The 12,409-nt window shown below is 40.4% G+C and overlaps 2 protein-coding genes across 3 annotated transcripts in view; one reads left to right on the top strand and one right to left on the bottom strand.

Moving 5' to 3' along the window:
* Nucleotides 1–12,409, top strand: part of LOC101026984 (olfactory receptor 9G4) — a 209,144-nt gene that overhangs the window by 97,567 nt on the left and 99,168 nt on the right. The gene's annotated exons all lie outside the window — the stretch shown is intronic.
* The window catches only part of LOC101026624 (putative fatty acid desaturase 2-like protein FADS2P1), a 41,851-nt gene that overhangs the window by 11,859 nt on the left and 17,583 nt on the right, over nt 1–12,409 (bottom strand). For both annotated transcript variants that reach the window (XM_009186044.4, XM_021925754.2), the window contains exons 5-6: nt 6,418–6,543; nt 3,334–3,394 (exon numbers count right to left, since the gene is read on the bottom strand). In XM_009186044.4, coding sequence (XP_009184308.2) covers nt 3,334–3,394; nt 6,418–6,543 — 187 coding nt within the window. The remainder of the gene's footprint in view (nt 1–3,333; nt 3,395–6,417; nt 6,544–12,409) is intronic.

The raw sequence follows: 12,409 nt of genomic DNA, 5'->3' as shown, positions 1-12,409 counted from the left end.
GTTGCTTATCAGTTTAAGGAGATTTTGGGCTGAGATGATGGGGTTTTCTAAATATACAATCATGTCATCTGCAAACAGAGACAATTTGACTTCCTCTGTTCCTATTTGAATATGCTTTATTTCTTTCTCTTGCTTGAATGCCCTGGCCAGAAACTTCCAATACTATGTTAAATAGGAGTGGTGAGAGAGGTTGTCTTGTGCCAGTTTTCAAAGGGAATGCTTCCAGCTTTTGCCCATTCAGTATGATATTGGCTGTGTGTTTGTTGTTAATATCTCTTATTATTTTGAGATACTTTCCATTAATACCTAGATTATTGAGAGTTTTTTAGCATAAAGGGGTGTTGAATTTTATTGAAGACCTTTTCTGCATCAATTGAGACAGTCATGTGGTTTTTGTCATTGGTTCTGCTTATGTGATGGATTACATTTATTTATTTGTGTATGTTGAACCAGCCTTGAATTCCAACTTAATTGTGGTGAATAAGCTTTTTGATGTGCTGCTGGATTTGGTTTGCCAGTATTTTAGTAAGAATTTTCGCATTGATGTTCATCAGGGGTACTGGCCTAAAATCTCATTTTATTGTTCTGTCTCTCCCTGTTTTTGGTATTAGGATGATCCAGCATCTGTTTTGTGATTACTGTGTTGTATTTTTATAACGTACTTAATAAATTTATTTAATAAATCCAGTAAATGTATTTAATTAAAAAATGTGACCCCAATGCAAGTGAGCAGGAGTCTATCTCCTTAATGCAGCATTCCTGGAATGCTGGCCCCAAGGAAAGATGCAAGTGGAGATCCACGGCCCCTTCCTGGACTGCAATGGGCATTTCAAGTCTAAAAGACGGGGCTAAGAATTAGATCAGTAGCTCCAGGTTCAAGCTGCCTCAAAGAAGCTAGGAAAGCTTGGGAGATTTGAGTCATTTTTGATGAAGGCATCCCTGAACAGCTTCTGCTACCAGCTTTCAAGTGTTTTCAAGGTCCTTGGAGTCCTTCAGTCTCCCTGGATCTTTGGGATTTAGCCCCATTATAGTGTGTTGAGGTGTCAGAGATGAAGAAGGTATACTTGTTTCCTGGTCAGAGTTATTTACCTGCCTTTTCCCCAGCATCACTGAGGCTTCCCAGGCACAGAGGATCCTTAAGGAGATCCTCTGGCTTTTGACAAAGGCTGTCTCCCTGGTTAAACTTTAGTTAGGATCCTTTGAGCCCTCTTCTCAACTAGGCCTCATCCTTGGCCTACGAGAATTGCAGACTCTCAGCACAAATGATTTCATCCACTCTCCACACTAAGAAACTTGAACAAACACTAGCATAGTTCCTCAAAGCTCAAGGCTATCTCTCTGGGATAATCCCAGCATCCTTGAAGTTTTTACCTGAGAAAGCTCAGGGCTGCCAAAATAATTTACTGTTTATTCTGGCAAGTGTCTGACTATAGGCACCTGACACCCCTTTTTATAGAGCATTTACTTTAGGACACTGACAATTATAAATCCTTTGTGTCTTCTTTTGAGATGTAGCTTCTACACTCCAGAAATGTATTTCTCAAGGGCCTGGTAACAATCTCTTTGAAATGTAGTCATCAAGAAGGATGGGGCTCTTATCTGTCAGTCTGTTTGGGAGGATAGGAGCCTAACTTTGATAAGTACCAGTTAGCAGACACAGACAGCCTGGACAAATCTTACCAACCAGCTCCTCCACCCCCACCCCATCTCCCAGTGTCTTTCAGTACTTTTCCTTTAGCATGCTCCAGCATTTAAAAAGCCTCTCTCTCACTTTTGCGTCAGGAGAATTAAGCTCGGTTTATGGTGAAGTCTCTCTCCCCTAGTGCGATAGCCTGAATATGATTTGTCTTGCTGCCTTTAACAACTGTCTGGTTTTGTTTCTTTTTGACAGTTTGAGTACGACTCATTTGTACCCGAGATGTTAAGCTAGCATTTGCCGGGAAAGGCCACAATAAAGCAGCTCTTGGTGGTGGTAGGGTGGTTTGTGAAGTGGGCATTTTGCAGTGAATTAACACCATTCCCTCATTTCTCATAAGGTAAGGGCATATTGTCCCACTTCAGACAGGGGAGGTAAACACATGTTTCTCAGGAGAGTTCAGAGAAGAAACTCCAACAGGGTTTTCTTTTCCAGACACACATCTAGTCAGGCTGGGAATCAGCTACCTTTTAAAAATGGGGCACCAATGTCCTCATTCGTCTTTTAGGTTTTGCAAGAGCAGCGGGGCAGGTGACGAGTGCAGGATGGGGAAGGCTGAATTCCCACTGTAGAGGATCCAGCAGTGATGGTCGACCTCACACTTCAAAAAATTTGCCCCCTGCTATCTTCCTCTGGCATGATAGGGGTGGCCATTTGTGGCCTACACGTGGGCAAATCAGATCATCTGCAACTGTGTTTCTCAAGCCCAGCACTGCTGACAATTTGGGTGAGATGATTATTTTTATGAGGGGCTTCCTTTGCATTGCAGAATGTTTAGCAGCATCCCTGGCTTCTATCCACTGACTGCCAATACCTTCCCTCCTCCTCTGTTGCGATAACCAAAAAAATATCTTTTGATATTGCCCCGGGAGGCAAAATTGCTCTGGTTGAGAACAACTGGACTAGAGGAAATGTTTGGTTCTTTCCCTGATTTTGGTTTATTCCCCAGATACATGTTTTAGTTGGGCAGATTTGGGGGTTTCTTGAAAGCTTTTTTTGTGAGCTGCTATGAGTTTGATATTGGTTAAGAGCAGTCTTTGCTTATGATGTTCTTTTACTGGTATCAGATTTACGCAGCTACCTGTATTTTCCTTCAAACTTGACCCACATGCCCACACTCAGATATATATGTCTCATGCCTTCCCACAGCTATATGCAGGTCATGGGAGCAGACAGCTTTCTTCCACACAAGAGCACTGCAGGTGCCCTTTGTTCCCCGGCCTCTCCATTTCTGGTGTCACACTGTCAATGCTTCAGATTTATCTCCCCATCTCTACTTCCTCCCTACCCAAACACCATTATTCTTTTCTCTTGATAGATGTTTGGTCTTTCCAGAATGACAGTCCTAGATGCAGGTCCCTTGACTGGCAGCCTGGCTTCCCTCCCTCATTGGGTATCTCCCTCCTTCCCCATCCAACTCTCAGAGTGATGAGGTGCTGTTTAAAAAGGCTGTTTATTTTTCCATTTCCCTTTGCAGATTTCCACCCCAGGGAGTCTGAAATAAGACATGCTGCTTTGCTCAATAGCAATTGGACGTGGGCTGGTCTCTGTGAGAGCATTCCAATTGTGACTTCTGCCTTGACAAGTACTTGCTTCAAGGAAATGGGATATAAGGAATGTGGCTCTGGGAGACTCACCCATGTAGAAGTACAGGTGCTGCTTTTCATAGTTGATGTATTTGATTTTCTTCTTGCCGTACTGAATGGAGAGAGAATAAAACAAAAATAAGAGACCATACTTCTGGTCATCACACTCAAGGATGCATGTGTATGTGTGTGTGTGTGTGTGTGCACATGCTTGTGTGTGTCTAAAATCTTTATGGAAAGAGCCATCTGATCAGTGTTCATTAGCTTTCAAGTCTGAGGCACTAGAAGAACCAGAACCAGGATGGGAGGAAGAAATATTGTGGCCTCGTCTTGCTTTCATTATATGTGGGTAATTCTATCACAAATGGAATATTCCATTGGACTGTAGGAATTGTATCATTTTTTTGTTCCTGTGGGAATCATTTTGAATTTTTTTTTCTCTTTATGTGAGGTGGAATGGTCACTGAAATGGGACATTTCTGAGTTTTTCTTGTGCTTCTTCAACTATGGCATTTAGGATTCTGCTCCATATTCATTCATTCATCCAACAGATGTGTGATTCATTCATCAGAGTCAAGAATTTTCTTTTAAATTCATTCATCCAAAAGATACTAAATGGTAATACGATAAAATATATAGTCATGGCCCCTCCTGTCTGTCTCATCTTTCTTCTTTTATGTTCTCATCATGGAAGTCACACTATCATTTATTATTTTAGCCCATGATGATAGTACATATAATATTTATTATACATTATATAATTACTATATAATAATATAATTATAATATTACATTCACTACTGAGAATTTGATTCATTTTCTAGGAGTCTCCTTAGTTAATCTGGCATATATTCAGGGCACAAAGGCAGCAAATGCTTTGAAAGGAGGATAGAAGTAATGGTTATATCTCTAGTATCTAGCAGACACTCAATAAATGTTTATTGAAGGAATTAATGAATAAATGATAATTCACACTCACTCTGTATTTTTGCCTATGTTCATTCAGTTAAAACTCTGGGCAGTGTTTGACTCTTGCTTTCTCCTTTCCTTTGATATCTTTCCTCCTATGTATAGATTTCTTGTATTTGGATTTTGTAGTTGGTCCTTCCTTCTCTTATTGTCAAAAATTATAAGAAATATCATAGTGATAAGGTAATAATAGCTATTTGCAGTTATTCCTAAACCTTTAAACATTTTAGTAGCAGGAAACATGGTAAAGGGACTAGTTGGAAGTGTGTGGGAGTGAACAAACCATAATGGACAGATTGTGAGTATCAAAAGGAGGATTCTGTCTTCCAGGATATAAGCACGGGACATAGAAGAATTAATAAATGCTTGCTGAAGAAACTTAACATTTGAATAAAGTATTAGAAAGGCAGACAGTAAAGAAGGAAGAAAGGAAAAGCCCAGGGCTGATTAGAAATGTTTTTGATGTGAAACTACTGAATTTTAGAGTTTAAATAAATAATTTTAAATAATGTCTTGTGAGTAGCTTTGAAATTATATTACATAGAACTCTCATGTTTTAGGGATATCCCAGGAGCAGCTTGAGAACTTGGAGAGGTAACCTCTATTGTTTATGAAGAAGTAGCATGGGTACTGAAAATAGCTCTACAGAAGGCATGTCTGAACTCAAGCTGCTTCACGAACTTCCCTGAGACAAACTCCCTTGCTCTGTAGGAGGAAGGGGAGATATGAGGGGACAACTGGAGAAATCAATACTTTACAATTCTAATGATGATCATAGAAACCCACAAACATCAGGGAAGTCCAATGTGTTTGCGGAATCATTGTCAAAAGCAACTGATTTGTGATCACATCACCAAGAATTTTTTCAAAGCAAGAGACCTTATTTTCTCTTTCAGCTAGGGAAAAGGGTGAGTCTCCCAAAGATGAAAAAAACTACTTTCAAGAAGTTGCACAATATTTGGTTAATGGACGAGACAGGCAACAACCGAGGAGGCTACACCGTTTTATTTTTATAAGACTCCTAGTTTTTCTAGGAGATAGTGACCTCTTGCCAAGTATCTGACTCTCAGGTACTTCACTTGAGGGGAGGCACTTTTCTTTGGTTATCCTTATACCTCCTTTGCTTAAGAAAGACTCCCTCCTCACTTTGGGAGGCTGAGGCGGGCAGATCACGAGGTCAGGAGATCAAGACCATCCTCGCTAACACAGTGAAATCTCGCCTCTACTAAAAAAGAATATAAAAAATTAGCTGGGAGTGGTGGCGGGCACCTGTAGTCCCAGTTACTCGGGAGGCTGAAGTAGGAGAATGGCATGAACTCAGGAGGTGGAGCTTGCAGTGAGCTGAGATTGCGCCACGCTACTCCAGCCTGGGCGACAGAGCGAAACTCTGTCTCAAACAACAAAAAAAGACTCTCTCCTAAAAATCTTGGTAATTGATGTTGTCCTTTACATAATGGTTTCAAGTTGAAGTTTTAAAAAGTAATCATTAACTGAGAAATTCTGAAGATGACTTTCCCCTTCCTTTTTCTGTTGTTTAAGAAGCTCAAATTACAGGTGAGACCTCTAGCTCTCTTCCATGGCATTTGGGCTGTAGTTCATGTATAAATGCACCAAAATGAACATGAACGAAATATAACAGCATAGAGTCTTCTAACTGGGCTAGAATTAGTTGAGATAACTAGGTACGTGAATGTACGTGACCTAGTGCTTATTGAATATATTGACCTATATTCTTTCAGTGAATGTTTCTCCACGCCCTGTTTAAACCTCAGACAGTCATTGCAACCCCAGTCATCTGGTTCCACGATCTAACACTGGCTTGTATTGCCTCAGAGAAAATGACAGGCACTGGGCAGGGACCCATCTGTCACTGAGATTGCTCAAACAGAGTAATGTGGATTCCCATATTTCCTGCTGTGGGAGGTTGGACTGGATGATCTTTAAGGTCATAGACTTAAAGGTTACGACTCTAAATGCCCTCGTATTCTTACAGCCCCAGATTCAGTTATTTCAAATCTATATTTTGAGCCTAAAAGAAGGAGAAATGTTGTCAGATTGTGTGTGAAGCCAGAATTTCTGGCTTGATTTTTCCAAGGCAAGGCTGTAAGCCTTTCCAGGAACCACTTCCAGGAACATTTCCCCAGTGCTCAAGATTTCTAAGTGTACCTTGACAGGTTGTGAATCTCCGAGCAGAAAAAGTGGGCCCATGTCAATATCCGGGTCTTTGGGGTAGATGTTCGGCTTTACGTGATGTTGAAAGTGCCGGTAATTCCACCAGTTTGCTGACAGGCCCTGAGGAGAAGAGAGGGCTCGTTACTTGAAATAATTCTTTCCTGAAATACCCTTCACTCTCAGAGTTTTCTGCATGCATCCCCCAAGTCAAAATAAGACATCTGAGTTTCTCTAGCTTGCCTCCACTGCTGAGCCACAGCATGACTCATCGGACAGAGGCACTCATAGCTTACAAAGAAATAAATCTCTGATCCAGAAACTCAACTTTAGGCTAAAAGTCTTGGTAATGAAAATCATAAAAGCTGGTTGAAAAGAAATGTTTTCCCATCCTTCTCTTATTTGATCTTCATTAAAAAAAAAAGCTGAAGGTAGGTGGGGCAGAGAGAATTGTTTCTATTTTACATATAAAGAAGACTTAGCTCCGAGACTTTAATTAGTTCTGGGGAAAAAGAAGCGGCCCCAGGTATCTTACTTCAATGAGTGTTTCAAAGAATCATGGATCTGAAGTGATCTCCTTGGGGGGCTTGGCTCAGATCCTTGCATGTCTCGGTTTCAATGCTCTCATACAAAAATAAATGAGAATAAAAAGATTTTAGCTGATGCCAAGCTTGAGTCACCTCTGATTAGGTTGTTTGTGATTTTTTTTTTTTTTTTTTTTTTACCATAGAAAGTCTGAAATTTTAATAGAGCAAATAATTTGGAGGCACATCAACCTAGTTACATATACCGGATGTATAAATACTGCTGCATGTTTTGGGCAAGTCACCCAACCTCTTTGAGGCTCAGTTCTATCTCTGGTAAATAACATAAGCACATTTACATCTGTGGGTGGTCTGGGGAGTTATGAGATGACGTATGTAAAATGTTGGCATGCTGGGATATTCAGCTTTTCCTCCTTTATGTTAATCATTTACAGAAGAATGAGCAGCCGTAGTAGTTTTTTATTGCATATTTGACATAGTTTAGCAAGCAGTCTATGCATGTTCTAGTCCGCTCTGTCCAATGCAATAGCCATTAGCACATGTGGCTATTGAGCAACTGAGCACTTGAAAAGCGACCGAATAAAGACAAGCCGTAAGCATAAAACACCTACTGGATTTTGAAGATTCAGTATGAAAAAAGGAATGTAAAATAGTTCATCAATAATTTTTACATTGATTACATGTTGAAATAATACTATTTTGAATATATGTGGAGTAATAAAGTTACCTTTTAAATATGACTATTAGAAAATTTGAAATGCAAGTGTCATTTTAACGTGGTGCATTGTATTTCTGTAGGAGCATGCTGGTCTGGACACCAAACATCTATAGTAGAAGGGGATGGCTCTTTATTTGAATATCTGTGAGCATTAGCATTGTGTTTCCATAGTCTTCTTTGCAGTTGTTTCTTAGCAACCCCCATCTCATTCCCAATTAACATTCCCTAACCTTCTTGCAACCCTCCAGCCTGAGTCTATATCCTGAATCATATGCCTGAATGGGGACTTTCCAAATATATATATGTGTGTGTGTGTGTGTGTGTGTGTATATATGTGTGTGTGTGTACATATATATATGGATCTCTCTCTCTCCTCCTCACCCAGAAGGGGGGGGACAGAAATTGTTAAGTATAGTTTGTGACACGTTGAGCTTGAGTATCATGAAATATCATATATACATGATATATATGTGATATATATATATTTTATATATATATATATGGATAGTTCATGATGCTTAAGCCTCAACATGTCACAAACTATACTTAACAATTTCTGTCCCCCCTTCTAGGGCCCCATCAGTGCTCTGTGTTTCTTCCATCAAATTGCATACGATGGGTACAAAGTTACAGCTAGACAGGAAAAATGAGTTTGGCATTCTATTACACATTAGGGCAAGGGTCCCCAACCCCCAGGCCACGGACCGGTACCAGTCTGTGGCCTGTTAGAAACTGGGCTGAATAGCAGAAGGTGAGTGGCAGGCAAGCAAGGGAAGCTTCATCTGTATTTACAGCTGCTCCCCGTCATTCTCATTACAGCCTGAGCTCTGCCTCCTGTGAGATCAGCTGCAGCATTAGATTCTCACAGGAGCACGAATCCTGTTGTAAACTGCACATGTGAGGGATCTAGGTTACATGCTCCTTATGAGAATCTAATGCCTGATGATCTGTCACTGTCTCCCGTCACCCCAGATGGGACCCAGTAGTTGCAGGAAAACAAGCTCGGGGCTCCCGCTGATTCTGCATTATGGTAAATTGTATAATTATTTCATTATTACAATCTAATAATAATAGAAATAAAGTGCACAATAAATGTAATGTGTTTGAATCGTCCTGAAACCACCCCCCACCCACTGGTCCATGGGAAAATTGTCTTCCATGAAACTGGTCCCTGGTGCCAGGAAGATTGAGGCCCACTGCAGTAGGGTGACTGTAGCTAACAATCAGGTATTATATATTTCAAGATAGCTAGAAGAGAGGATATTGAATGTTACAACAAAGAAATGATAAATGTTTAAAGTGATGAATATGCTAACAACCTTGACTTGATCATTATACAACGTACATACGCATTGAAACATCACACTGTACCTCATAAATACATACAATTACTATGTGTCGATTATAAATAAAAATAAAATAAAATGATAAAAGATTTTTTAAATTGCATATGAGCCACTTACTCTTATAATTGTGTATTTATTCACACATTCATTATTTATTTTGAATTATGTCCTAGGTGTCAGATAGTTACTGAGCTAGGCATTTGGAACATAAAGATAAACATGATAAAATGAGGTTTCCACACTTAGGAAACATATAATCCAATGGAAGTAGTAGATAACTGAACAAGGACAATGTGATGAGATATTGTCCTTTTCAACTAAGTCCCCTGAGAGCCAATGTTTGGTCTCTTCCGCCCGCTGACTGTACTCTTTTAGCCAATGACTATCTGTGGTGGTGAGCAGTAATGTGGGAGACTGGCTTTGATTCATGATACTACGGGGAGCAGATCTTAACAGGTAAAGCTTAGAATAATGGTCAAGTAATTATGGGTGTGATCCAAATAAGCGCCTTCTCTTGGCCCCTCTTTCTGGAAGCCACTATTGCCAGAGACAAAGGAAACAAAATACTCCACAGGCAAGAGAGGATTATCAGCTGCCCGCCAAATAGGCTGCCCCTTCCCCAAATTCTAGGCAGGAACAACCCTGTCATTCCACATTTCCACGTTAGGTCTATTCTCAGTGCAATAGAAAAAGGGCAGGGAACATCACACACCGGGGCCTGTCTGGGGCGGGCGGCTCGGGAAGGGATAGCATTCGGAGAAATACCTACTGTAAATGACGAGTCGATGGTGCAGTAAACCAACATGGCACATGTACAGCTGCGTAACAAACCTGCAGGTTGTGCACATGTACCCTAGAACTTCAAGTATAATACTACTACTAATAATAAAAAGAACAAACCCAGGCTTTGGAATGAGACGAACCTGAATTTAATCCCTACTTGGCTATCTATTTAGGTGTGTGACTTTGGGCAATTTCCTCATCTATAAAATGGATGAGGCCTCTGAGGGGATTGCAGAAAATAACATGCTTGACACTTTCCTTTTCCTTACCAAAATAAAATGTTTTAGGATGTCATCATGGAATCAGTATAGGCCAGATTTTCTAGGAAGATCTTAATTTCAAATGTTCTGTCCCACTATCCCTATAATGAGACTTGATTCTTAGTTTTTTTATATGTGCATACTGACGAATAAGAAAAATATGCTACAAGGAGTCCATTTTGATTTTAGTATTTCACAGTAGTCCAAAATGTATGCAAACATTTCATGGTTTATTTTGGGAAGTGTTCTTTTATTGTGCAAACACTGAAAAGACCAGAGCATATATATTTTCTCTCAGTTGGTGAATGAAAATTCTAAAGAATCTCCATATTGGTGCCTTTTGCAGGAGGTGGTGGGGGGAGGCAATTGACATGAGGTTAAGTTTTAAACTTTAAAATTGTATGCATGTCTAAGGCGGGGATGTTGCTGTTTACATTATAATTTTCTTTGTTACATCCTCCCTGCCCACCTTTCCTCTCCACAGGTAGTTTTCTCTCCTGCACATAGTTGAAGCCAATGTTCATTTTGCTCATGAGTCACTGTTTTTGCCTGCAAAAAAGGCAGAGTACACTTGATTTGCTTTTAGAGCCATTTCCAATTTTCTTACTCAGTTCACAAGTCATCAAGGTTATATTCATTTCGACTAGTGCAAAATTGTGTCTGGAGACACAGCTTAGGTAGAAATAGCTGTGTACAAATCTGGATCAATGGGAAACCAGTGATTTATTTTTTAAAGTGCCAGCATGGGTGGGGCTGATCTGAAATATTTCACATACTGGCACTGAATCCACTGCCAGCTACCTCCAGGGCAGATGAGTCTTACCTTTCCTCTGACTCCTCAGAACAGAGGAGGAAAAATGGGCTGGCCTATTACCTGAAACTCACAATAGCGTAAGAAACCGCCTCTGCTTTTATTCTGTGGTAAGTATCTCTGAGTGAATTCAGAAACAGCCTCATCTATCTTACGATGGTGAAGAGAGGGTGGAATAGAATGCCCCTAGGAATTTTCTGGTCAAATGTGACCTGTCACATGAAATAACAACCTATTATTCATTCTAACTATTTTGGGGGACACGTCTCAAAATCCAACTCTGTGTTATCCGATTGACTTAAGGCTCAAACTGATCAGTGGGAGAGAGGGTAGGTAGAAGTAGGTGATTCCAGGTACCTTGCAACTCAGTGATGATGTGATTTATCTCCATCTTCTTAATACTTCAATGATTAAACATTTTTCTTATTGATTCTGAGTCTTCATTTTGATTATGGAAAGACTGTTCCTAGGTTAGTAACCACTAACCATTATTAAGCATTTCCTGTATGCCAGATACTTGGTTGAGCATGCCACATGAGCATTGAGTATAATCCTAACAACATCCTAATCAGGTTGAAGCCATCGTCTATCCTCATTTTACAGTTGAAGAAACTGAGGTTCAAAATCATTAAGTAATTTGTTCAAAGTGACCCAGCTCATGAGTGCATGAATTCTCACAGAAGGCGGGTTCGTTTTTGTAGGTTCGAATCACCTGGGGAACTTTCAAAAAACACTGATGTCTAGACTCTACCAGAGATGAATTTAGAATATCTAGAGATGGTGCTTAGGCATCAGGGCTTTAAAAAATAAGTTCCTGAGGTGGCTCCAGCATTGAGCAGCTCTGCTCCAGTGCCTGCAATATTTAGTGCTGTGCTATGAATTCTCCACTGACTAGTTTATGGCCATTGGCTTAAATACTTAACCCCTCTGAACATGAATTTCAACTGAAAACTAGGAGTACTATGTCCTCACGTCATTAGAATTACTTGAGAAAATAGCCTAACGGGACTAGTTCTGAACCCGGCACTTGTCAGGCTCACACAATGTGAGTCCCCATCTGTGCTTCTGTATCATTTGCTGTGAGTAGTTACTGCTCACTACTCTCTGTGGGCCTGACTCCAGCATTGTCTTCACTCTTTCATTAGTTGGCTACTTCCAAGCCACTACGGGCTGGGGAAGCAGATAACCAGAATGAGATATATGTATAAAATCACTGTGTTAGGGAAGAACTAATAGGCTCTGAGTCAGTGCCCATGGGTTTTTCCTAAGGGGTCCTGGTTTGAACACAAGGATTTGGTTTAGTGGAAGGCTCACAGGCATTTGCTTCCCTTCTAGGCCAGAGTACATAGTGACCAAAACCTAGAAAGTTCTAGAAAAGCAGAGATCTAGTTTAACTCCTAGTACTACTGATGGGAATACTGAGGGCCAGAGATAGAATGTGATTTACTAAAGATCACACAATGAGTACAGTCAGAGCCAGGGCCGGAAGCCATGCTTGGAAGTCCTGCACTGTTAACTGGTTCATT

This window comes from Papio anubis, chromosome 12 (genome assembly GCF_008728515.1).
Source record: "Papio anubis isolate 15944 chromosome 12, Panubis1.0, whole genome shotgun sequence".
NCBI classification, from domain to species: Eukaryota; Metazoa; Chordata; class Mammalia; order Primates; family Cercopithecidae; genus Papio; species Papio anubis.
The sequence above is the reverse complement of the archived record's forward strand: the minus strand, read 5'-3'. Positions and strand labels throughout refer to the sequence as shown.